The sequence below is a fragment of the Eptatretus burgeri genome, chromosome 7 (assembly GCF_056783735.1).
Source record: "Eptatretus burgeri isolate ZD-2024b chromosome 7, Ebu_testis_v1, whole genome shotgun sequence".
Lineage (NCBI taxonomy): Eukaryota > Metazoa > Chordata > Myxini > Myxiniformes > Myxinidae > Eptatretus > Eptatretus burgeri.
This window is the reverse complement of record NC_140967.1, coordinates 97,730,808-97,758,326: the sequence shown is the minus strand read 5'-3', so window position 1 is coordinate 97,758,326 and position 27,519 is coordinate 97,730,808. Positions and strand designations below refer to the sequence as shown.

The window sequence follows — 27,519 nt, the reverse complement described above, 5'->3', positions numbered from 1 at the left end:
CTTCACAACTCGCTCCTGCAAACATCGCATCACCGCCATTCCAAACGTCGCCATGGCCATGGACCAGCACTTTAATCCTCCACCACCTTCGCCTCTCCTTCTGCGGCCACCGCTTGTGTGCACCGAGCGTCAGGCTGTCCTGGCCTCGTGCGGGACGCGCGCCGAGCCGTGGGTGCAAATAGCGGCCTTTCCGAGGAGAAGTCGGATCAGGAATGATACACGCCCACTTCTGATCCGTCCAATCAGCAAGCGCGGTTTGGCCCCGCCTCCAGGCGCGTCGGAGTAGAATCGGGATATGCAAATTCGAGGATCACGGGAGACTCACGCCCCTTTTTCTCCGTCCAATGGGTGAGAGTGGCTCCACCCCCGAGCTCGTTCTGATCCAGAAATTTGCATATGGGTCCTCCTGCCGGACTATAAAGCGCCGAGCGCGGGGCAAATTTAACCAGTTTTTTGGGTCGGAGGGAGTTCGAGGCAGTCAGAGTTGGAGAAAAGGTCGAGGCAGTCAAGTCGGGTCTGGAGAGGAGCAGTCTGTGGAGCCGCGAGTCAAGTCGGGTCTGGAGAGTGGCAGTCTGTCGGGGTTCGGAGTCTGTCGGGGAGCTGCAGAGAGGGGAAGCCTGAAGCCTGGAGCACGATCGAGGTGGTTTGCTGCAGTCGGCTGAGGAGAATTGGGGGAGGAGGTCGAATAGCTCGGGTCCAAGGCAAGGAAGACGGCGGTCGGCGACGAGGTCGCAGTGGAGTCGCTCGTCGCGGGACCCAAGCAAGCCAGCTATCCTCTTTCCCAAGAGCATCAACAATTCCCCCCTTTTTTCCCCCCCGCGCTGAGATAGTGCGAAAAGGGGGCCCCGTTCCCACCCCACTCCAAGCAGTGCCAACGAAACCCGCGAAGGAGCGCGGAGTCGGGGCGCCGCGACATTTGCGGCTCATCACAAGACACGGGTAGGATCCACCCGGTCTCGTGGCCCACAGGCCCCGTCTGCCCCCTTGTCTTTGAGGGTGGCCCTTTTCTTTTGCTTTTGAGTAAATATGTTGTCGGCGCCGTCTGTAAAGTAAAACTGCTGAAGTGTTGCCGTGTGCTCGCGTAGTCGGTAGTAGATCTGCATTGTTATGTTTCTTTTGTTACATCTGCTTTTGGTACATAATTGTTGTAATTGTATATGTGTGCTCTCCGTGTGCCGCGGAATAAATGTGCATTATGTTGAACTGTTTTTCCCGTTTCGCTTCGTCTTTTCTTTAATTGAATCTCCATCTTGCTTCACGTAAAGGGTTGGTAGTGCGCTTAATACGACCGATAATTAATCGGAACCGCGAGGCCGACGATAACACCGCTCGGTTATCCCGCTAGTACGGAACGGGTCGCTTAAGCGGCCCGTGTCCGGAGTCGACCTGCGGCGAGGTGCGATCGCCCGGTCTACCCTCCGCCTGGGTACTTAGGTAGGTCGAATTTGGCCAACAACCCTATCCCACGCGGGGGGCCGATTGGCACGATCGTGGTGAGGCCGAAAGGCCCACACGTGACTAGATCCCGGCGTTAGTCCGAGAGGGTCACGACAGAATTGTCCGTCCGGTGGGCGATGTGCCGCGATTCGAGTTACGTGGCCGCTCGCACGCCGGCGGGCGCGAATTCGCAACAATATCATTACTATATATATGTCAAAGCTTGTTTCATTTCATGCAGTAACAAAAATCTGATGGTGGAACAAAAAAAGGGGTGTGCCGAAATATTCATATATATGATATATGATATATGATTGGTGATGGTTGACTGCGCTCATTGTGTGATTTTTTTACAGGTCGTGCTTTACACGTTGTCTCGTCTGAGTCGTCGTGCTATGAGTCGTGAGCAGAGAACCAATTTGAAGTTTCTTGCCAAGCTTGGCAAAACACCTTCCGAATCCTTTGCAATGCTGCAGCAAGTCTACAGGGAAGAAACAATGTCACGTACACGTGCATTTGAATCGCACAAGAGGTTCAAAGAGGGATGGGAGGAGGTTGAAGACGATCCATGGTCTGGAAGACCTTCAACGAGCAGAACGGCGGACAACATAGAGCGTGTGAAGCAGATGGTGCGCGCAGATCGTCGACTCACGGTGCGGATGATTGCTGAGGAACTTTCCATCAACAAAGACACCGTCTGGAGCATCATCACTGAAAATCTCGCAATGCGTAAGGTGTGTGCAAAGATGGTCCCCAAGCTGTTGTCCGAGAACCAGAAACAGCAAAGAGTCACTGTCTGTCAAGACATTATCGAGCACCTTGAGGACGATCCAGACCTGCTCGGGAGAGTCATTACTGGCAATGAATCGTGGATTTTCGAATACGATCCCGAGACCAAACAGCAGAGTCGTCAGTGGAAAGGTCCGGCATTACCAAGACGAAAGAAAGCAAGGATGTCAAAGTCGAAGGTCAAGATGATTCTCATCGCGTTTTTTGACATCAAGGGCATTGTTCACTTCCATTGAAGTTGGTTCCATTGAAGACAGCAGAATGGAGGATCTGGGTTTTAAACTCCAGGAACCGCAGCTGGTCTCAGCAGAATTGCTATGTTGCAGGAGAATTGCGAGGAACCAAAAGTTGCGTACAATAACATCCACCTGGCTCACTCGTGATGTTAAGAGCGGGTGGTTGGCGGGTGTAACCTGCTTATCTGATGTACATGTATTGAGGTACGCTTCTCGGTTGATTTGAATGGCCTCGGGGCTTCCTGGGATTGGCTTGAAAGTGCGACGAATGAAAGACGAATTTGTCAGATTTCAGCGCAACCATGACAACCGCTTCAGTGGAAGCTGCTGGATCAAGAAAGGATTGCTGTAGACTGTAGAGGATGAAATTCTGTAGCAAACCCAGAACGAATGATTAATTTTGAGACCTGGATCCAACAGCAGTGAGGTTACCTTTGGCAAACAGCAGAGGCAATCACACTACAGGGAACACCAAACAGATCAAATGAGATGCTTACACCTTAACTTGTGACTAACCTGCGTGGTTATGTTTTATCTCGTTCGTGTCCAGCAGAAGCAATGCAGCCAATGGCGGTCGCACAGCTCATTGTGAATGAGTCTGGAGAGGCAGGAGAACAGAACAACCCTTACCAGCTCCGCCGCAAAGCGCAGTTACTTAAACGACCGCACGTTCACACCAGGAGTGAGCCTGAAGTGAGTTTCGCTCCACGGCCGTGTCGGTCGTTTGGTCGTGTCGCTCCACAACCGTGAAAGTTACTCACGAACATTTGTTCTGCTTGGCTCTGACAATTTTGGTCCACACGCGGCCCATTTGCTAACTTTCGCGCATAAGGCAAAGCTTGTACAAATAAAACACAAAGCTTCACTTATTGTCATCTTCTATTTTAATGTTTGTCTGTCTGTCCGTTCCCTTATATCTCGTATATTTTGAGAACAGGACATTGTTGCGCCACCAAACTTGTCAGACGTAATGGTGTTGCTGTAGGGGGAGGGGGGAGATGTGTCAGATTTTGTAACAGCTTGCGTGATCATAGCCAGATTTAGCATACATGATGTGGGGCAATGGGGAGTAAAATGGGGGATTCTCTATATTGGGCTCGATGAACATGTGCCGCCACACAAAAGTACAACAAATTCAAGAGGGGGTTCTCTATATTGGAGTTTGGCTTTACATGTCAGCTCCTATCATGACTGTCTTACCAAACGTGGCTTGCATAATGGGGAGGGGGTGGGGCTGGCATAGGGGATTTGTTGGGAAAAATTTAAGGTGGTAGGTTTTTTCACTTTATTTGGTGGAAAGGATCTCTGTAATGGCTTGAGTGATCGCCCTAAACTCGGTAATGTTAGTGTGGGCCCGATGGGGAGTGAATGATGAAAAATAAATGAAGTTATTAGTTTTCATCGTTGTGATTGTTTTCTTGAGAGCTGTGTGGGCACAGCACGTGAATCGCCCTCGTGTTTGGTACTTGTAATTTTACCAGAGTTTAAACTGATTTGGGGAATCCCCTTTGTGTCATAGTCTATTTGCCGAGTGCTTTTGCACCCATGTCTGTCTACTCTTGCCATGACACCTGGGAGCGATTATGTTTTCCTTTTTTATTTTTTATTTTTTACTCTACTTGTTTCTTGATATCTACAGTAGTCTCGAGGATAAGCTCAGAATTGTTCAAGTAATGAAAGGAGCATGAAATTTGGTAGATAAGTGTTTTATTATATGTAAAATCATAAAAACAAAACCCACTTTGGATTGTGCCCCCCCCCCCCTAATAATAGTGTTCCAATCTCAAAAATATTGCTCTTTTGCGTAATGTTAAGGCATGAAATCCCGGTGAACAGTCTCTTAAGTTATAAGTATATGTGGAAAAATTACGGGCCTTGACCTGGAGTCGAACCCAAGTCCTGTGGCAAACTGCACCAGTGCTCTGCCGTCTGAGCTATCTGGGTGACCCACCAGCTGAGCAACGCAATTCTTCCATATATATATATATATATATATATATATATATATATATATATATATATATATATATATATATATATATATATATATATATATATATATATATATATATATATATATATATACATACATACATACCACTTTCTTTCGAAGATACATGACATCATTAATTTACTCCTGATAATGACAGTTCCCAGCGCAATAACAGGGAGCTGTACGTTGAAGGTTCACCTTATAGCGCTTGCACAAGCCCCTGAAGGCTTTGTGACATCCACAGTGTATCCGTTCATGACAGGACATTGACGCCTCAGGTGGGTTGGTCCACACTGGTGTCGGTCTGTGATCTTTACAATTCCATCTCAAATCAGCCGGGCTTGGTAGGACTGGAACTGGGCAGCAATGCTTGGCCCCAGATGTAGCCTGCTTGGAAGGTAACTCTCTTGATGTGTTCACAAAGTGCAGCCTGGCTAGGAGGGATGTTTTCAATGGACCTGCAGCTTTGGGCAAAAAGTGTTTGACGTGCTTCATTGACTCGGCTCGACGAACACGTGCGGCGATACAAAAAGTACAACAAGTCGTTCAATTTCTTCCAGATCCTTGTCTCAGACTGCCTGTGGATTTGTTGATGGATAACAGAACACTGGTGTAACAGCTGAAAATGCCTTTCCTTGTGTCACATGCTGATTTCTTGCCTTATCCACAGAAGTCTGACACAGTGTCACACCCAGTGAAGGCATGGAAGAATGGCAATGGAGTGCAAATGTTGGAGCTCAAGCTGCTGGTGATGATATATATATATATATATATATATATATATATATATATATATATATATATATATATATATATATATATATATACCTTTAATGCTTCCTTACTCCAAAGGCAATCTGTAGTTCTTGAAGATTGAGTTTTGTCTTGTTGGAGACACAAAGAATGACAATATCTGTATCAACAGTAATCATCACTCAGCTGTGTCCTTTCTTAGCTGCATGAGCTGCATGAAACAAGACTCGTGCATCGCCTTTTTCGTGACTGCATGGTGAAAGCCCATCCTTCTCAAGAGCAGTGGCACTGACGATGTGTTCATTAAATGTCCTCATAAGTTGTTTGTCTTCATGAACCAATGCTTTCACATGCTTTTGCAACAATGCAAACAGTTGGACTTTTGTTTTCATCCCTTCGAAGGAAGCTTTGCCAATTTTCAGGAAGTGTTCCATGGCTGACAACTCGTTGACACATGCCATGTCCATGCATTTCTCTCGTACTTTGCTTTGGACTGTTGTGTGAATATCTGTCCCACACAACATCGATGCGTTTGACAGATTGTGCTTGTGACACAATCCTCAAATGTTTTGCACTTTCCAGGAGGCAGCATGTTCATTATAACCGCTATATACATTATTGTGGCATCCATTTCAGGTGGTTGAACTGGTTTGTCCTCTCGACACTGGAAGAGATCCGATTTGTGATCGGTACAAAGTTTTCCTCCTGAAAAGAAAGATGGTGGACATGCTCGATTCTCTTTTTTATTTTTTTTATTTTTGTATACATTGTCAAGGCTCGTATGAGAGCTAACACAAAACGCACAGCAAGGGGGGGGGGGGCATGAGACAAGAGGGGCGGGAGAGAGAAGGACAAACCAATGGGGAACAGACATTCGGAGATCTGTGGAAGGGAGAGGGATGGGGCGAGGAACATGGAGTATACAAGATGGACACCACAGGGGCTTTCATGAAGGAAAGCAGGGAATTTGAAGGAGGTGGGTTTCGGGTGGATTAACGGGGGTACAAAAGATCGAGGATTTGGATGGGAGACGATGAGAGGTGGTTGTGAACGGCTGTTTTGAAGGCCTGGAGGGAAGAATGGGATTGAACAGAGTGAGGGAGCTTATTCTAAAGGCGGGAAAAAAGAAGAATGAAAGAGTGAATGGTGAGCAGTGATTCGTGATTTTGGTAGTTTTACCAGAAGGGGGTTGTTGGCGGGTCTTGAGCGCTCTGCGGAATGATGGTGGGGACAAATCGCAGACTGAGCAGGGGGGGGGGGGGCGAGACCGGAGAGGAGACGGTAGAAAACAGAAAGACCACTGAACTGCCTGCGGTGAGAGAGTGAGAGGCCCAAAGACTCAGCCTCACCGCGAGAGATACCAATGATCCGAAATGCCAATGATAAACTGGATGACATAATTTGATGATTCAAACATCTTTCAACTTTATGATTTATTCAATTCTCTTCTGGTTTTGTTCATTTACAAAAATATCCTTCATACATTTCAAAAGGCTGTTTTATCCTGTCATGTACAAGATGTCACGTGGGTCTTGCTTTTTATTTGAATCGACATATCATAAAGTACATACACAACACTTTTGCTGCTTCGATCACGATTTGAACAATTCCTCGAAAATAAGATGGTTATCCACTGGACTGCAGTGAATGAATAATGTGAGCATGACATTAACTTAATTTTCCAAAGAACCCCACTCATGTGCATTATTACAAATGTCCAGCCTTCCAGAGTCTGGGCATGTTTAGCTAGTATGGTTGAGCTTTTTAGCCCCCTCCTCCCCCCATTTTTATTTTTTCTGTTTTCTTAACAACATTTCGGCTTATGGATGAGTGGAGTGACAAGATGGTATGAACTGACTGTTTGACAGTGGGACAACTCTTGGACGTAATAAACAAGGGAACGAACAAACAGGAAATTGAGTGAGAGAGGAGAGGAGGGGAGGAACTCTTCCTTCCTGAAAGTAAGAGGGTTGGGAAAAGCAGTGTCGATGGGGGAGTAAAAAATGATTGTGGGTAAGGGTGGGGAATGACATGAGGTGGCAGAGCACCGTTTGCATGAAGCCATGGAGGGAAGAGTGAGATTGAACGGCCTCTGGAAGGTGATTCCATAGACGAGAGAAGTGAGGAGTGAAGGAGTTGAGATATTCAGTCAGCCTGGATTTTGGAAGTTTAACCAGATAGTCAGGCAGCATCTTGCACAAAATAAAGTCTTGTGGGATTTTTGGTATGAAAGCAAACCACCATGCTAGACTCTTCAAGTGGACCCTAATGACTAATAAAAAGCTTGGTGGCACTCTGGGGAATGGTGCGGACGTGTATTTTGAACACATTTAACATTTTTTGAAGAATGACTATTTTACGCCGCTTAAAAAGTGACATAATGTCACCCTGACCCCTCCATATACGACCAATTTTGTCATATTTGGTATCAAATTGACCGGCATGAACCTCTGCATACTCATAGGTCATTTATTCGTTAATATATGAGCCATATCATGAATAAATCACACAAAAATCAAAATTTTGACCATATTTCGACTTCGGTTTCACTGTCCGCAGTTCACCAAAATACCTTTTTCTCAACATTGTGCTCACCAATCTGCTAATAAATAGTATCGTAACGTACCTATGTTATCACTAGTTCTTTTGATATTTTATACATATCATTCACCTGATAATTCAACGAGATATACCTCAAAATGTAACCCTACCCCCGAGTTCATACGTATGCATAAGTCCCATGGCAGTTTGCTCTCATCCAAAGAGCTCGTCGCTGTCATCATCGTTATCGTGTTCGTCTGGTACTTAATCCTCGTCATCGTCTGTTGAGTGGTGCGAGTTTTCGCAGTTGTCTTCCAGACTGGAACATCCACACATGTCTGTGCAGTTGAGTCCTGCTTTCACGCAGGTGCATCGTGCTGTTTGACATCTCAACTTGGAACAGTTGCATTTCACGAAATTAATAACAGACTTTAGTGCTGGGAGTTGAGTGGTCATGACTGGAACCCAGTTTGCCTTCTCAAGTTTCGAGCCATAGTTTTGTGGTGATGGAATCTGTGGGTTTGGTGTCGTGTCATTGAACCACACGATGGCTTGGAATTGGGCATGACTGATAGCTTGTTCGAGGGCATCACGTGTTGGTGGGAGTTTCTCGGACTGGCATTGTTTCTGTGAAAACATCCACCATCTGAGCTTGTCTATCTTGGTGAGCAGTGCTTGGGGGCATACACTGAGCAGATGAACGTTTCGATGGAGTTCAGTGTGTCAGTACTCAAGCGTGATGGTGTTCCCAGGGATCCAAGTGCAGTAATGACCTCATGACTGGCATGTTGGAAAGCCTTCCAGAAAGCCATTTTGCCTTTTCCGGCAAAACTTCCGGTGTTGTCTGCTCCACTCAGAGCATGGAGTCCCGGCTAAGCTGCTACTTGAATCGGTCGCAGAGATCGGTAAATCATTTTGAGGGGAACACTGCGGTGCTTTTGTCCTGTCCCTGTAACAAAAGTTGTGTTCCTGCATCAGACTGGATACCGCCGAAGTGCCAGAATGAAGACATCGGTGTCTGGGGAGTGGATGGCAATACTGGATGCACCACGACTGGTTGCATCGACAGCGTGCAAGAGGAGCTTAGTGTCTGCTTCCTCTTGGTCACTTTGGAGGTATGCCATGTTTGTATGAGTTGCTTTGCACTGTGATCCCCATGCCACGACCATGTGCTTCCCCATGGCATTTGCTCTTTCCAACATCTTCTCATCAAGATAACCAGTTAATGCCATCTTCATCTTCACACTCGCCAGTAATTGCTTCATCGACACCTTGGCTATGTTTGTCGTGTCTGTGATGTGATAGGATACCACGGGCTGGCTGCCTTGCTGTCTTCAAAGAAGAGGAAACATCATAGCGGTCAAAAACCAAGTTAATTTCATCACCTTTCCTGTATTTCTGCAAGATCTGTGTCGTAATGTGCTCTGCTTGCTCTCTGCAGTTCTTGATGTGGTCTGGCTTGTCCAGAGATTGCAGTTCTGCCATGGCATCCAATAGAACCACTTCCAGGAGAGACGTGTCGTCATCCTGCTCTGTTCTTGTACTGTCTTGAACTGATGGCATGATGACGTCAGACGTGGCAGTGTCCTCAGTGGTCTTCTCCAAAACCGCCATCAAACTACTTTTGTTTTGGCAGTGCAGCATCGTGCCATCCGCAGCAAAGAGCGACCTTGGGACAACTGAAAGTTCATACTGTCCTATGATTTCTGCGATGTTAATTTTGGGCCTCTATTTTAATACCAATAGCATGCGAGCGAACAGACTTCTGTCTTCTTGCAGCTCGACTATTTTATCACCTGCAGTCACTTTAAGACGTTTTCCTGTTGTCTTCCAAGTCTTCAGCTGGCATTTCTTCATTGGAGCCCACAGATTTACTGTTGTCGTTGTGATGCAGTTTGCAACGAATGCCTCAAATAGAGCTTGGCCGACTTTAGATTGTGTGATGAGGTCATTCTTCACATTATCAGGCATAACCTCCTTCGTCACGAAGTTGGTGAGCTCCTTGGTATGATCCGTGAATGGATTAGTGAAGCTTTGTTTTGTTGATGTCAATGCTTCACTGTTTTTCTCTTGTCTCGACATTACTGCAGGTGAGCATGCGTGATGCTGTGCATTATCATTGGGCGTCACTCCAGCCACTTCGTAGGCTTCTGCAGCGAGTCTCACCAGTTCTGGAGCGATGATGAAGAACTTTGTACGAGCACTACTGTTGAGTGTGATACCGACAAGGCCACCGGTAACCTTCATCATTCTGTTCACATGCTCCAGGGCGTGATCAGCCCCAATGGCACAGAATGGTACATGGCGATTCTTGTTTACAACCCAGTTTCCATTCTCAAACTCTTGGTAGACTTCTTTGTCGTTTTCCATCACAGACTCCATGTCGGCCAGATACAGGGGAATCATGCGAGCATAGACAAGCTTGTCATGTGCAAAGAAGTGCTTTGTGAATGACTCAAGGGCCGTGAGGTGCAGTTTCCAGTTACCTGTTCTAACAGCTCGTATTAACAGGATCATGTCCATGACCATCAGCATATACTGCTGCAGTACGAGTGCGCCTGGTCCAGACTTGTCCTGTGCATCAAAACGATCGATTTTGTCCATCACTTGCTCTGAGTCGATGATATTTACCATAGCTGAATGGGCTTTCCTCATCTCTTCGGGATATTGATTGACAAATGTGAGAGCCAAATCGTCAGCAGCTGCTGAGAGGTCCTTGAGCAGATCACTTTCACTCTCGAAGAATACTTGCTGATGCAATGTGAACAAGGACTGCAAAGTGATCATGTGAGCATTCAATCCTCTCTTCACATGCTTTCCTTCAAGGATTTGTCGAACCGTTACAGGTCCATATAGGTCTGCCTCTGTCCAACAAAAGTCCAATCCACTGTTCTCAATGTAGCACCCAATGCATCGGAGTTGGGCCATCACGATGTGAAGTTCCCCTGGGCGAAGAATCAGGTGATCCATGTCAATGCGGGCCATCTGGAGCTGTTTTGCAGGCTTGTATAATCCCATATCCAGTGAAACCACAGTCTTGTGATTTGGGCCGACTACTTTGGTACCGAGTCCTTGTGCCTGCATCAGTACTGTCAGGAGCGTATTCCACTCATGTGCGGGTGCTGCTATGAGTGGCGGTGTTCCAACTCTTGTCAGGGGCAACTTTGTAGAGACCAAGGAATGATATGCCGACCACGTTGGAATCTGTCCAGGAGTAGCCGAAATCACTTCCTCATGTTCTTCGCTACTCGGATGTGGTAACACATCATCTTTCTGTTCGAACATGCGTAAGGTTCGTGCCATCAGCCAAGCAACATCGGGTAGATACTCCGACCTGTTGGTACCTTCTCTGATGCAGAATGATGCATAGGATACACTCTGAGGCTTTGCTGTTGGTTTTGGACAGTCCACCAGCTTTGTGGTTATGCTTGGTAGATCTGTGATTGAACGCATCTGGGCTGGTCCAGTTACTTCAAGCTTTGGAATCTCATCGCCTGGATCACACCTCTGGTAAATCGCCATTGCTGTTGCATGAAGGGTTTTTTTTTTCCGTTGGTAGTGTCCTCTGCAAAATCGACATTGTCGACTGCAAAGAACAAGTATCTTCCCATCACAACATCTGGGGGCATGTAAAGGCCATCGTTTATTGCCATTCTCTGAAGTACGGTAGACGCTATCTGCCCTTCTATTCTGAGTAATCTGTTGTACTCCACAGACACTCCGGACTTATGTAGCATATCAACAACTTTTTTGCTCCTGGTGGCTTGCCTCATGGCTATTCCGATAGCCAGTTGCTGTGGCATCTCGTGTGTCATTTTGAAGGTCTTCGTTATCTTGTTTCCAACTTGTTGTGGTGACAAGTACTTCGCCACAGTACTTTGTGCCAGACTGACGGAATGCTTGTTGACGACGAAGTATTCCTTGTCTGTTGACAATGTTGTGTTTGGGCCCTGGATTAACCATCTATAAAATATGTAGAGTTCTTCTGGAACATGCTCGCTCGTAGAGTCAGATAAGTTTCCAGTGAATGTCCATTTGTCGGCCTTGCGTATCGCTCTCCTCAATATTGAAGATGCTTTGTATAGCACCCTCATGTCCGATTCCATCCCTATCTCTGTTTCCTCCATCCGGTTAATGGCTTCATCCCTGGTAGTTTTGATTGTGCAACGTTCTGGCTCATTGATGCGCTTCGGTTTGTTGAACTCTATACTGGGTATTTCGTTCTGTAGCAGTTGCTTGATTGCCTTGCGGGGGCATTCTGGATGGGTCACGTTGCTCGCAGATGTTATTGCAGTGAAAGTGTCTTGTGGTTCACCCGTGTTGAGGATCTTTCCATCCAACATCATGCCTTCTGCTAGGCTCAGGAACTCAATTTCTGCTGCAACCTCAACTCCAATACTGGCTTGAGGAAATTCTGATGATTTCTTGACACGCCAAACATTTGTTACATGAATTGCCCAACATCGCTTGTGGTATTTAACATCGATGGCATGCGCGTCTGTGCGGTTTATTGAAATACTGAGCTTCACACGAAGCTGTTTGTCTCCACTTTTTGCAATGGCTTCCTTAAGAGAAACACTTGCATTTCCAGTGGCGAGTAGATGTCGTGAATTTGTTTCTTCTGTGATCTTGGAACAACGCGTACTCCGGTCACCCTTGTTTGGGGTTGAATGAGAGCGTGTAAATGTAGTTGAGGCCCGAGAGGATTTTTCATCATGGATTCCTTTGGATGATAATCTTTTCTCGTAGTGTCCTTTTGCTCTGTTGAGCATTCCAGCATGAACAGTATTCTGCTGACATTTCCTGTGTCATGATGCAGATTTTTCCTGCAGGTCCTGGCTGGAGACATTTCCAAGTCGCCGGCTGATTTCAGGATAGTCTCTGTCACCGTACTTAGCTCGCTCTCTGATACAGAGTAATGTCTTCTCGTAAGCACTGGGACTCTGAACTAATGTTGCGGCACTTTTTGTTTGGCAAATAATACACAAGGAATAGTTAGTGTCTACTCTCGCAACTTTCTCTGGAGGAAATACAGTTTTTGTGGCTGACTCCATTTCGATGTTGACAAGGTGATGTATTAGAATGTGGAAGCATTTGTTAGCAATAGCAGAATACGCAATAAGCCGTCACTGGGTACAAGAGAGGGACAGTATGCTGGAGTTCCAATCTAGTGTCTACAAAGTACCGATGACCCTTTCTGTTCTTGTCAGATGTTCTGCTGCATCTGATAAAACATAACAGTGAAAAACATAAAAGTATGTTTTTATACAGAATCAGCTATATTGCATTGAATATATCATCTTGTGGCTCTGAAGCAGCATCACATCTGAAAGAGAGAAAATGCTTATATCAGTGGATACCATGGTTATTATAGTCATATGGGAAGACTACCTCAACATAATCATCTACAGTAGGATTTGTGGCATGTGTCTACAAAATCATGCATCCAAATTTACAGATGTCGAAAAGAGTAACCTTCCGATTCATTCGGGGGTAGGGTTACATTTTGAGGTATATCTCGTTGAATTATCAAGTGAATGATATGTATAAAATATCAAAATAACTAGTGATAACATAGGTATGTTGCGATACTATTTATTAGCAGATTGGTGAGCACAATGTTGAGAAAAAGGTATTTTGGTGAACTGCGGACAGTGAAACCGAAGTCGAAATGTGGTCAAAATTTTGATTTTTGTGTGATTTATTCATGATGTGGCTCATGTATTGACGAATAAATGACCAATGAGTATGCAGAGGTTCATGCCGATCAATTTGATACCAAATATGACAAAATTGGTGGTATATGGAGGGGTCAAGGTGACATTATGTCACTTTTTAAGCGGCGTAAAATAGTCATTCTTCAAAAAATGGTAAATGTGTTCAAAATACACGTCTGCACCATTTCACAGAGTGCCACCAAGATTTTTATTAGTCATTAGGGTCCACTTGAAGAGTCCAGCATGGTGGTTTGCTTTTATACCAAAAATCCCACGGGACTTTTAATGCTCCCTGACTAAGAAGGGGTTACAAGAAGAACGTGTGCATCCTGGAGTTGTTGGAGAGGGCCAGTAGGTTAAGACAATGAAGGGTGATAAGGTGGAGGAGAGCAGGTAAAAAGAGATATTTGGTTCCATTACATCGAGCCCTTCTAGGATAGTTGAAGCCAATGCACTGAGCCTGCTTGCATGTGTAGATCTTCCTCTCTCTCATACTTACTTAAGGTGCTTGTTTCCATTGTACTTCCAACAGGGCGGTCCTCCTATCGGCTCTGATTATACGAATTGCCGTCCCAAGCGCGCTCGCATGTTTGGCAAAGCCCATGATTCTTCACGTAAGCTTCTTTGTTTCTGGTGATGTTCGTACTTGTAAAAATTAGATGGGGGGTTGGGGGGGGATGTGTGTGGGGATGGTGAGCGAGTCTGGTTCTTGCGAGAGTGACTTGTTCTTTGCGGAATAGTTCTGATTGATTTATTAAATTAGGATTAAAAAAATATATTATTACCGAATATTTGTTTTCATAATTCCCCTCCCAATACCCTCATCCCTTCACTCCTTTGTGTTTATTGAATTCAAATTCCAATTATGACTTGCGTGCTTTTCGTCGAACGCATGCAAGTGTATTTATTCTCTTTTTAATTTGAGAAATTTTGATCTGCTCACTATCACTCATTCATTCCTCTCTTTTCCCACCTGTGGAAGCACCTTCTGCTCTCTTCAATGTCATTCTTCCCTGTAGGTCTTCAAGACAGTTGATCACCATCTCGGATCCTTCCCAATCCAAAACCATCATCTTATTTACCCCGATTAACCCCCCCCCCCCCAAAAAAATCATCTTTCCAAGTTTCCAGTTCTTCCTTCCTGAGAGTTTGCTTCTGTATCCATCTTGTTCAACCTATGTGACATCCCTTACCCCTCATTCTTCCTCGCATCCCTTATTTGTCCAGGTTTGCCTCACCCTGCTGTTGGTGTGTTTTCAGCTCTCTTTCTAGCTCCTACACGAACAATAGCATTATATATATTTATACATACATACATACATACATACATACATACATACATACATACATACATACACACACACATACATACATACATAGACACATACTGCCATGGCCCAAAATATTGACACCCTTGTACTTTTTTCAAATAATGCACCATTTCTTCCAGAAAATTGTTGAAATTAAAAAATCTTTTGGTATCAACATATGGTATTTCTTTGGTTTGCAGTGAAACAAAACAAAAAGCTGGAGAAAAAAATACTAAATCTAAGCTTATTCCACACAGAGATCCTAAAATGGCCCAGACAATATTATTGGCACCTTTTAGAAGTTGTTTGAAATAATTAAATTTTATGCAGGTGATTCTCCTTTACCATGGAATTGAACTCACCTGTGGTGACTTTCCTGCAATATGGAAATCACTCATTCAACCAGTTTGAATAGAGAAAAGGAGTCATTCTGCTGTTTTGTGTCACTGTGTATACTGCAATGAGCATGGAGAAAAGAAAGAAAACCAGACAGTTATCTGAGGAGATCAGATACAAGATTGTAGCCAAGCATGGACAATCTCAAGGCGACAAGTCCATCTCCAGAGACCTTGATGTTCCTGTGTCTACCATACACAATGTTATCAGGAAGTTTAAGGACCATGGCACTGTAGCCAACCTCCCTGGACATGGCTGCAAGAGAAAACTTGATCGAAGATTGCAGCAAAGGATTGTTTGAATGGTGGAGAAAGCACCTCGATCAACTGCCAAACAGATTCAACCTGACCTTCATACACAAGGTGCGACAGTTTCGGCTCACACCATCCGTCCCCAACTCGATGAAACGGGGTTCTATGGTAGGAGACCCAGGAGGACCCCACTGCTGAGAGAGAGACAGGCAGAGACTGACTGACTGACTGACTGACTGGAGTTTGCCAAAACACACCTAAACAAGCCAAAATCCTTCTGGGAGAATGTCCTGTGGACAGATGAGACTCAATTGGAGCTTTTTAGTAAATCACCCCATCTCTATGTTTACAGAAAACAAAATCAAATCAAAGAAAAGAACACCTTCCCTACAGTCAAACATGAAGGAGGTTCAGTGATGTTTTGAGGTTGCTGTGCTGCCTCTCTGGGTGCCTTGAATGTGTGCATGGCATCATGAAATGAGGAGATTACCAAGGTATCATGGAGCGCAATGTTCAACCCAGTGTCAGAACGCTGGGTCTCCGTCGAAGGTCATGGGTCAGCAGGACAATGACCCCAAACACGCTTCAAAAAGCACCCAGTAATGGTTCAAGCCAAAACGTTGGACTGTTCTGAAGTGACCATCAATTAGTCCAGATCAAATCCCATTGAACACCTGTGGGGAGATCTGAAAACAGCAGTTGGGAGAAAGCACCCTTCAAATCTGGGAGAACTGGAGCAGTTTACATCAGAAGAGTGGGCCAAACTGCCAGTAGAGAGGAGTAGGAAGCTCATTCATGGCTACAGGAAGTCCTTGACTGCAGTTATTTTGTCCAAAGGCTGTGCTACCAAATATTAAATCTCGGGTGTCAATAATTTTGTCATTGCCATTTATTTTTATTTTCTGATTTAAAAGGATATATTAAGTTTTGAATCAAAAACAAAGGTTCTGTAATATTAACAGTGGAACAAAGAATTGTGGAGACCAAATACTTTTGTCAATTTCAAATTATTTTTGGAGAAAATTGTGTTATTTGAAAAAAAGTGCAAGGGTGCCAATATTTTGTGTGTGTGTGTGTGTGTGTGTGTGTGTGTGTGTGTGTGTGTGTGTGTGTGTGTGTGTGTGTGTGTGTGTGTGTGTGTGTGTGTGTGTGTGTGTGTTGTTTGATTGATTGATTTGATATGAAAGTGCAGTTTGTTGTGTATGTTCAGCTCCTGCTGAGCGTTACCTTCAGGACAAACTGCCTGATGAGGTGGTTCTCAAGGTGTTGTCTTACCTGTTGGAGCAGGACCTTTGCCGCGTCGCGTGTGTGTGCAAACGTCTTGCCGCCCTTGCCAACGACCCAATTCTGTGGTAAGCTGAACCCCGGTGGGTGAACAATTTTAATCTTTGCACATTTTGTATAATGTGAGGTACTGCTGTAAGTCAGATACCCATCAGGACTGATCGGATGGCCTCAAGGTACGCACACTCACCTCTAAGCTGTCTAGCCTGGGTTTGAATCTCGATCCAGCTATAAACTGTCTTCCTGGTGTTTCACAGCCAGGGTGAGTCATCAATGTGTGTGTCGTCCCTCGGCGTCCCGTCTGCCAGCATTCGTTGGTGGACGTTAAAGATCCCACGGTGTCCTTCGTGAAGAGTAGGTGAGCTATCGCCGGCACCATGGCCAAATATCAAATTGAAATGTAGATGTGTTGGTTTGTGTATTGTGTAATATTGTCCTTGTGAATTATTTGAAGGTTTGCAGGTGTGTTCAGTTCAATTCAGTTCTCTCTTTTTATCACCTCACAGCTTCCACTGAATTGTATGATAATTCACAAATGTATATCCATTCAACATTTCATATCAATAAAAATAATATGATCAAACAATCACCAAAAATACATCAAAATGGGGATGTACACAAAGGTTGCTCACATAAAATGGTCTACCTTTATAAATCAAAACAAACGAAGGTGAATCAGTCGAGGGTTGAAAGAACCTTCTCCACCTTCTCAGGTGCAAAAGACAGAGTCCAGAATATGTTGTCCTTTTTAATATTGCACAAGGTCCTCCATGTTCCTGAGGACAGTACTTTTTCCATAAAAAGTAAATTAAAAAGGCCTTCAGCTCCAAAGCAGTCACTTCCAGCAGATGGAGTGTTAACATCCATTAATTTAATTATGTTGGCTTCGCAATCAAAAAGGTCTTGGTGAAGCTCGTATTCACAATTTCAGAAATTTTCGAGCATGCTTCTCAACTGGCTACCTGTGAGCCCAAGGCCTCATTGTTCTATCTTGGAATACAGGCCTGCTTTGTGTCTACCCTTCTTCCCCACCCCCTGTCCATTAACTCCATTGCATCTCACGAGGACTCCGATGACGGTGACCACGCATTTTGTGATTAAATGCAATGCCTTTGAACTGGGGTGATTTTATTTATTTATTTATTTATTTATTTATTTATTTATTTATTTATTTATTTATTTATTCATTCATTCATTCATTCATTTTCATTCATTCATACAGGCACACACACATACATGCGAGATTAATCAATTGTGCAAGCACTTAACCTGTTGACATTTCCTCTGGTGCCCAGGTTCAAATCCCTGATACATACTGTGTGCGTTTGTCCATTGTCAACTCGTGTCCATGCAGTAATTAGTGTTATGTATAATATGAGTATAGTCCATTTGCCACCCGTATATGTTCTGTACTCAACCTTGTTGTAATGATAAGTGTATTGGTTTTTGATGGTTTCGTACTCACATGGGTCTATAGAGCAAATTTGGCTTGGTTGCCAAAGCGGCAACCTTGGGGAACTCCGCTAATTTGCATAAATCCAAGATGGCCACCATTGACGGGGGGGGGGGGGGGGGGTGGAATATAACTTTTCAACCAATTAACTTACAATCACGTGTGATACCTCTTTTCTGTATAATTTTGACCTGAGGAATCGATTTCTGAGGTCAAATTTGTGATTTGGGGTCAACTCAGAGTCAAAGGTCAAGTTCAAGGTCATTTTCAGCAAAAAATGAAATGAAATAAAATAATAATAATGAAATTTTCAGAGCGATGGTGGTCAAGCGTTTATTCAGTAACGTCGATCACCCCCATTCATCATCAGAGCCCAATGCAAGATCAAGATATTCAGTTTCTTCGTCATCTTCCACATCTGCTTCTCCTTCCTCTTCCATTTCATCTTGGTCTTCATCTCCTGTCTTGAACGGGTTGAAGCAGGCATCATGACAAACACAAGCGCAATACACAGTGCATGATATCCTTCCATGGTGACAGCTGCAACGTTCAGTGCTGCACGCCTTCACCGCCGCACCGCACTACATCCATGAGATATTGGGGTCCTGGGGGCTGATCGGAGGTTACTGGTACTGGGATGCCATCTTTTATTTCCCACCCATACTTCGTGATGTCAAGTTCAGGTGGAGCCTGCTGGTCAGCAGATTTTGCAAGTATGGTCTGCATCCCTGGCTTAGCGCGGCCATACTCCAGCATACCTGCGAGATGAGCTTGCTGGAATTCATGTGAGAGGACATGGGTAGTGCGTCGACCATTGGGTGTGAATACCTGGAGATTGAAGTTGTCAAACCACGCGAAGATGGCGCCGACTGTGCTACACAACCCCATGAACTGGTGGAGAACCGGTGCATTGTCACCTAGTAGACGAGCGGCCAATTTTTGGAATCTCAGGGCCTCATCGTACGAGGTCGTGAAGCCATGTTCATGAAGGGGTTTGAGAAGTTCGGAACTGCCGTGCCGGTGCAACAGTTTGACGGCCAGTCCTAACGTTGTCTGATTTCTGGTTCCTGTAACGTGACTCTGAATTGACTGGCTCAGGCTCAGAGATTTATATTGGTCACTTTACCACCAGAGACCAGGTCTGAAACCAACTTCAACAAGCTTGGGCTGGTCGCCTTGATTGTGTTGGCCTGTGTAAACTCTGATAGGTCATAATTGGCACTGCTGTACTTGACCGACTGTGTCTCATGCTTGATCTGCCTCACCACGGAAGCAATGCTCCTCTCATCCGTGTCATCTACTTTAACAATCTTGAGACTTTTAGCAACGGACTCATGGAAACCAACAATGCCAGCACAGCCATCTACCCGAACAACGATAACATCCTTACTCATGCAGTCAGTCAACTTGCTAAACATGTCACATCGAGCGAGCTTGCCACCTCGATCCGAGTACAGGGAATGCAGTTCAACACTATTCCATATTCTGGACCTGTCTCGGTTCATGTACTCAATGACTTCCTTCAGAGCATTTTCATCTGCACTACCAGTTGGCAAATCGGCATATGTGGGGACTTTCGTGAAACTGTTACAGCAGCGGACGTGGTACTTGCACTCAGCAGAAGGTAGATCAGAAACAAAAGCAAGGTGCAACTTGACCCTTCTCGCGACATCATCATTACGCTGCTCAGCAACATCAAGGAACATATCTTTCATAGTTGGGAGTGGGTTACGTTCTGTGTCAAAACGTTCTTCGGTCATACACTCACAAACGCTGTCCCATCTTTCTGGGTGTCTATCATCAATGGGTAAACATTCCTCGCTACAGAATATACAATCACGTTTGTACTCAAACACACCTTTGTCAGCTACCTTAGAATGAGACCTTGTAGTTGTCCTTACACCCTCATCTTCAGCCTTTCTTTTCTGTGACCTTCTCACTCTCTCAATTTTCTCTTTTGATGTACAAGTACAGTCGCAACTTTTGTGGCAGGCTATGCTTGCCACATCTCCACCAACATCAATAATGTTCTGTAGCTTAGCCTGCAGGTCCCCATCTCCACCAGATTTGGCACACGAGATGAGCTTCTTGATCCCAATCTCTCAGTGAATTTCATTTCTTCTCCACCTCCGTGACACACCGGAAGAAGACTCCTTGAGTCAGCCATCATACGTTTCTCTGAAAAGAAGAAGAGGTGAGATTAGAATCAACGGGATCGTCCATCAACTAACGAGTAGGAGTGATCTGCAGTTGATGCAGGGGTCAAAAAGTTTTAAACCCCTCAATCGTCCAAAAATGACATTGAACTTGACCTTTGACCCTGAATTTGACCTCCGAACCACACAACTGACCTCAGAAATCGATTCCTCACCTTAAAATTATACGGAAAAAATGTATCACATGTGATTGTAGGTTGATTGGTTGAAAAGTTATTTTCCAACTCCGTCCGCGGTGGCCATCTTGGACTTACACAAATTATCGGAGTTCCCCAAGGTTGCCACTCCGGCAACCAAGCTAAATTTTTTCTATAGACCCATGGGAGTACGAAACCATCAAAAAAACAATACACTTCTCGCAACAACAAAGCACTCAACCTGGCAACTGGACTCGAACCCTGACAAGGAGCTTAAATGCAGGAGGAACCCATTACACCCATTAAGCTATGGTTAACTTGCCAACCTGTGGTCGTTTATCTCTGGTCAGTCCTCTAAATGCTGAGCATCAAGCAAGGAAACACTATCTACCATTTTTATCCCCCGCCGCGTGGCGGAAGGGGGATATTGTTGTCACCCGGGTCGTCCGGCCGGCTGGCTGGGCATCAACATTTATAGCTGTGAGTGCGATAACTCATAAACTGTTTGCCATATCGATTTGAAATTTGAGTCACACATGTACCACCTGAAAAGGAAGAACCCTATTGATTTTGGGTGTAGCTGGATCCCAGATGGATGACTGGTAGCCATATTGGGTGTGGCCGGAGCCAAGATGGCCAATCGGGGCAGCCATCTTGAAATTTTATTACTAACTACTAACTCATGACATTCACTATAATTGTTAAGTTTTTAGTTTTATCAGCTGATAGGTGTCATCATATGGTGCCCATCTTGAATATGACTACCTCAATTTAGCTCTCCAAGACATTCTCCAACTTTACACTTATGTCGTACTTAGATGTCCTGACGTATGTTCCTTTAATCTACCACCTAAAAAAAAAAAACTTTTATGCAGTAACTCTCTGAGACATGTTCCAGTCTATCTCAAATTCATGTTGTGGGTTAACCTTTGTGTTCCAAAAAATACTGTCCCTATGGTCCTCAAACCAGATGGCATGTACGCATAAAACCGAATCTAATCTAATTACAATCAAGAATAAAATTTAATACTACTTTCATGCTAACTTTTTAGCAAATAAAATCAAAACAATTCTATTCTTTTGTATCAAATATTATACCTTTCTGTTTCTTCCTTTTCAGTTTCATACATTCTAATAGACCAAAAATGCCACTGACAAAGATTTCGAGTTTTGAACAGCAGTTTTCATTTCACAATTTGACCCTACAAGTGTTCTACATGGTGAACTAGAAGTTGCTGCATTAGATCAGTTTTCACTTCTCTGTGGTCTGATTCCACCATCCTACCTGTATGGGGCAACACAACGTGATGAGATCATAGGTCATCATCAGGTTCAGCCTGATAAAGATGCAGTACAAATACACTGTATTCCAGGACATTATTTGATTTCCTGTCAACAAAGTAATGTCATTATAGTGTATGACACGCTCCCAAGTTCTGATCGGAAAAGACAGCTATTGCCTCAACTCAAAAAACTATATGCCATTGTTGAACAAATGCATAACCCACTTCAAAGCATTTTGTATAAAATATCACAATTTCACGGAATGACGGTTGACTGTGGAGTCTTTGCAGCTGCTAATGCACACATGCTAATTCAGGGAAGAGATTCACAAAGAATTATACTGGATCAAAAGGAACTGCGGTCTCACCTTTTGCACTGTCTATTGTCAAAAACTGTTGCACCATTTCCAACACTTCAACCTACCACACAAGATGTCACATCCACCTTGATGGACAAATATTTCACTTCTGCTATTAAATAACAATCAATAGTTGGAACAGAAAATGATTTCAGAGATACAAATGTGACAGAAGATCAAATACACTGGCAACAAGTGCAGGGCAACAAAAGGCATAATCAGAAACCTGAGGCAACATCTAGTGAGCAGAGAAAAGCATACATGGCAAATTATAAGTGCATACAAAGACAACATCACACGCTCAGAATTGCAGAACAACAGCGGAAACGATTAAATCGGAGAAAAAAAAGACAAGATACTGACTATAAAACATATGAGAAACAAAGAAATACCAGGAGTAGACAAAAGAGAAGAGAAGATACTGACTATAAAACAAAAGAGAAAAGAAGATACTGACTATAAGTCTAATGAGAAACAGAGATAGAAGGAGTAAACAAAAGAGAAGACAATATGCTGACTATGAAACTAATGAGAAACAAAGACATACAAGGAGTAAACAAAAGAGAAGATACTGACTATAAAACTAATGAGAAACTAGAACGGGCACTCGTAGAGCGCATACCTTCGCCGCAGCCACTAGTTACCTTTGTATTAAGTTGTCCACAACGCATCTCAATACAAATATGCATTTCGTGACCCCCATGACCTTTGACCCACAACTGCTACCTAGGGTGACAATAGTACTATACCTTGTGTCATTTCAGAAGATGGGGAATTGAACACTGAACAATTTGGAGTTAATTTGATGTAAATCGGAAACATATTAACCGTTTTCATCACGAAAAAACGATGTTGACCTTTTTGTGACCATGACCTTTGATCCGATCGCTCCCAAAATCTAATGGATTTGTCCTTTCATGATGCCAAACAAATCGAAAACAATTAAAGCCTCTCTGCATTTTGTTTTTTTGCGTTAAGTTATCCACAACGCTTTCCGATATAAATGTGAATTTGTGTGACCCCCTTGACCTTTGACCCCCAACCGCTGCCTTGGGTAACAAAAGTACTATACCATGTGTCATATTAGAGGATGGGGAATTTAATTTTGAACATTTTGGAGTTAATTTGCTGTAAATCAAAACAAAATTGACAATTTAATCACGAAAAAACGATTTTGACCTTTTTGTGACCTTGACTTTAACCTTTGATCCGATCGGTCCCAAAATCTAATCGATTTGTCCTCTTGTGATGCCAAACACATCCACAAAATTTCATGACAATCTGCGAAGTGGTTTTTGTGTAATGTTGTCCACAACGCTTCCCAATCAAAAACTCCATTTTGGTGACCCCCTTGACCTTTGACTTCCACAGACTAACTAGGGTTGCAAACACTATACCATACGCTATATCAGTGGATCGGGATTTGAATACTGAACATTTTGGACTTAATTTGATGTAAATCGGAACAAAATTGACACTTTAATCGCAAAAAAACGATTTTGACCTTTTTGTGACCTTGACCTTGACCTTTGATCCGATCGCTCCCAAAAGCTTCGCCTGGCGTCCTTGAGTAACTGCACATCATCTCTGAAAATTTCATGCAAATCGTTCCTGCAGTTTTTGCGCAATGTTGTCCACACACATATTTACCAATAAATAAATGCACAGGGGTCAATACAATACCTTCGTCAAACGAAGTTTGCGAAGGTAACAAAGAGATACCAGGAGTAAACAAAACAGAAGAGAAGATGCTGACTATAAAACTAATGAGAAACAAAGAGATACAAAGAGTAAACAAAAGAGAAAAGAAGATACTGACTATAAATCTGAGAAACAGAGATGCAAGGAGTAAACAAAAGAGAAGAGAAGAGAAGATACTGATTATAAAACTAATGAGAAACGAAGACATACAAGGAGTAAACAAAAGAGAAGATACTGACTATAAAAGTAATGAGAAACAAGAAGATACAAGGGGTAAACAAAAGAGAAGAGAAGATACTGACTATAAAACTAATGAGAAACAAAGACATACAAGGAGTAAACAAAAGAGAAGACACTGACTATAAAACTAATGATAAACAGAGATACCAGGAGTAAACAAAACAGAAGAGAAGATGCTGACTATAAAACTAATGAGAAACAGAGATACAAAGAGTAAACAAAAGAGAAAAGAAGATACTGACTATAAATCTGAGAAACAGAGATACAAGGAGTAAACAAAAGAGAAGGGATGATCCTCAGTATAAAGCAAATAATCAGGTAAAAAAAAGGAAAATAACACAAGAGCTAGAAAAAGGAAACATATTTAGTACAGAAAACATGAATGTCATATTAAACAACATAGCAGAAAAAGCACTGTCAGGAATCACAGCCAGCAAATATGGACACACTGATTGCCAATTTCCACCAGTCGGTTCAGCATGGCCCTGTTTATGTCTGCTGTAGCTGTGAACAGCTATGGTACAAGCATAGTGTAACAAAAGCCATTCATCTCCAGTCTGAGCCAACAGACATGTTTACAAGATGTTGGAAACGTATCCCTCGTGTTGACAATGTTGAATGGTTCTGTAATACATGCCACCAGTATCTGAAACGTAATGAAATGCCCCCATGTGCAACTGAAAACAACATGGCATTTCCGTATATGCCTCAGGTAATACAAGACTTAAAGCCCCTAGAGAAAAGGCTTTTAACCCCACGGTTAATTTTTACTCAAATACACCAAGCAGCACGTGGAAAACAATACAAGCTACATGGAAAACAATACAAGCTACGTGGAAATATTGTCTGTCAAATGTGCCTGCAAATACAGTAAATACTGTAAAGTCTCTACCGTGATGTTCTAGTGAAACAGAAACAGTAAAAGTTAAATTGAAAAGGAGATTACGTTTCAAGCATCATGTTTACTCACAAAATGTTCTGCCTCAGAAAGTCAGAGCAGCTGGAACCTGGCTACAAAAGTATGGTGATCTCTACAGACAGGAAGGTATAAAGTTTGACGAATACCGGGAATATAGTGACGATGATTCATCAGATAATGATGCCCAGGCTTCCAACAGCAGTAAGGACATACCAGGTAATGATCAAACAGTGGATAAATTGACACATAAATCAACACATGTGGACACTGGTATTTCTGACTGTACTGATGATGAAGCCAGTATTGCAAGTGATCATTCTGATGACAGTAACAAAACTGTGGAATATGACAGTGCTCTGCCCACAAATGGTGATCAATCGAGTGAAATAGATGAAGCTGAAGAGAGAGCTGGAATCACGGATACACTGCTTACCCAGGCAGACTTTGTAGAAGACAATGAACGAGACCATGTGTATCGTGTTGCACCAGCTGAAGGCAACCACCCTCTGAGTATTTTTAAGGACAAGAACTGTGAAGAGCTGGCATTTCCAGGAATATTCTGTGGTAAAAAAGACCAGATAATTCAGAGACGGGTGCCAGTTTATTATAGTGAAATCTGCAAGTCTGAGCTTCGCCATAGAGATAGGAGGGTTGCAAATTCTGTTGCTAATCTATTTTTCAAAACAAAGAAATTGCAGATGAAATATTTACTTGATAAAACCAAACTTGCCATTCGTAAATACAAGACAAAAGGGAAAAAATTAACAGCCGGCGCAGTTACAAACCTTATTCATCATGATGAAGGATATAAAGTACTGACTACACTGCGTGGATCCCCAGCATACTTTCAAAGAGCCAATAAAGATTTAATGACCATGATTAGGCATCTGGGACCAGCAACTCTCTTTCAAAGTTTTTCTGCTGCAGAAACCCGTTGGTTGCATTTGCTATGCATACTAGGCATGTTAGTAGATCATGTAACCTACACAGATGAACAGTTGAAAAATCTGACATGGGAGGATAAGTGCCGATTGATTCAATCAGATCCAGTAACTTGTGCACGTCACTTTGATTACCAAGTCCAGCAGTTACTCAAATTTTTCCAAAGTGACTTTGCACCTATATTGGAAAGATTGCTGACTACTTTTACCGTGTTGAGTTTCAGCAAAGGGGATCCCCCCATATACATATGATGGTTTGGATAGAAAATGCTCCTGTAATAGGACAGCAGTCAGATGAAGAGATTGAATGCTTTGTTGATGAACTTATGACCTGTAGCAAAGCAGACACATCAGACGAAGAGCTTTCACAATTGGTCCAATATCAGCTGCACAGGCATTCTCGTACTTGCTGAAAACAAAACAAAAAACAATGCAGGTTCAATTTTCCAAGGCCACCTATGGTAAAAACCATGTTGCTTAAGCCACTGGAGACAGATGAATATACGGATGAAGATTTAAAGAAATACAAAATCAACTGTGAGAAAATCAAAGGTCATTTAGCCCTAATGAATGAAGAAACTACCCTTTCACATGAAGAGTTACTTGCTGAATTACAACTTACAGAAAATGATTACATTCTAGCTTTGCGTTCCACATAAAAATCACCAACAATTTTCTTGAAAAGAAAGCCAGATGAAGTGAGAATCAACAACTACAGCAAGCATTGTCTCAAAGCATGGAGAGCTAACATGGACATACAGTACATCACTGATGTCTATGCATGTGCAATGTACATTGCTTCATATGTAATGAAAGATCAGCAGGGAATGAGCAAACTTTTGCAAAAAGCAACAGAAGAAGCTAGGAATGGGCATGAAGATATATGACAACAAGTCTGCAATATTGGAAACAAGTTCCTGAATGGTGTTGAAATAAGTGCCCAAGAAGCTGTATACCTCCTGTTACAGCTGCCTATGCGTAAGGCATCACGCTCAGTGATCTTCATCAATACTAATCCTCCAGAAGATAGAGTTTGCCTCCTAAAACCCATTGAGGTTCTTGATGAAATGGATGATAATTCTGAAGACATAGAATCAAACAATATCATAAAAAGGTATTCGAACAGACCAAAGGCATTAGAAATATTACCTTAACAGAGTTTGCATCATGGTATAGTGAAGACAAGAACAATATAAGTAAAAGAAACAGATCAAAGAAACCAACACAAGATGGCCTGTTACCAGAGCTGGCTGTTCAAGAAAATGATCAAGCAAACAATGATGTTTTGCCTGAGTATACAGATGAAGATGCTGGCAACATTGAAACTCAACCAGAAAACAATACTGCTTTGGTATCTGACATTAATATCTTAACTCCTGATACTAAGTTGTGTACTTCTGATACCATTCCAGTAATGAAAGCTGAAGGATACAGATGGAGATCTGAGGCTAAGTTGCTTAGGTCTGTTCACTTTGATCGAGACAAAACCAGAGAAACACTTCCGAGAACTGCTCATGCTATACACATGTTGGAGGGATGAAGAAAGTGATCTTCTTGGTGGCC

General features: G+C 43.2%; 1 protein-coding gene across 4 annotated transcripts in view; it reads left to right on the top strand.

Moving 5' to 3' along the window:
* Positions 1-27,519, top strand: part of FBXO11 (F-box protein 11) — a 95,422-nt gene that overhangs the window by 11,703 nt on the left and 56,200 nt on the right. For 2 of the 4 annotated variants that reach the window (XM_085889747.1, XM_085889749.1), the window contains exons 2-4: positions 3,013-3,155; positions 13,999-14,080; positions 16,634-16,775. In XM_085889747.1, coding sequence (XP_085745873.1) covers positions 3,013-3,155; positions 13,999-14,080; positions 16,634-16,775 — 367 coding nt within the window. The remainder of the gene's footprint in view (positions 1-3,012; positions 3,156-13,998; positions 14,081-16,633; positions 16,776-27,519) is intronic. The other 2 variants (XM_085889748.1, XM_085889750.1) reach the window with 2 other exon arrangements.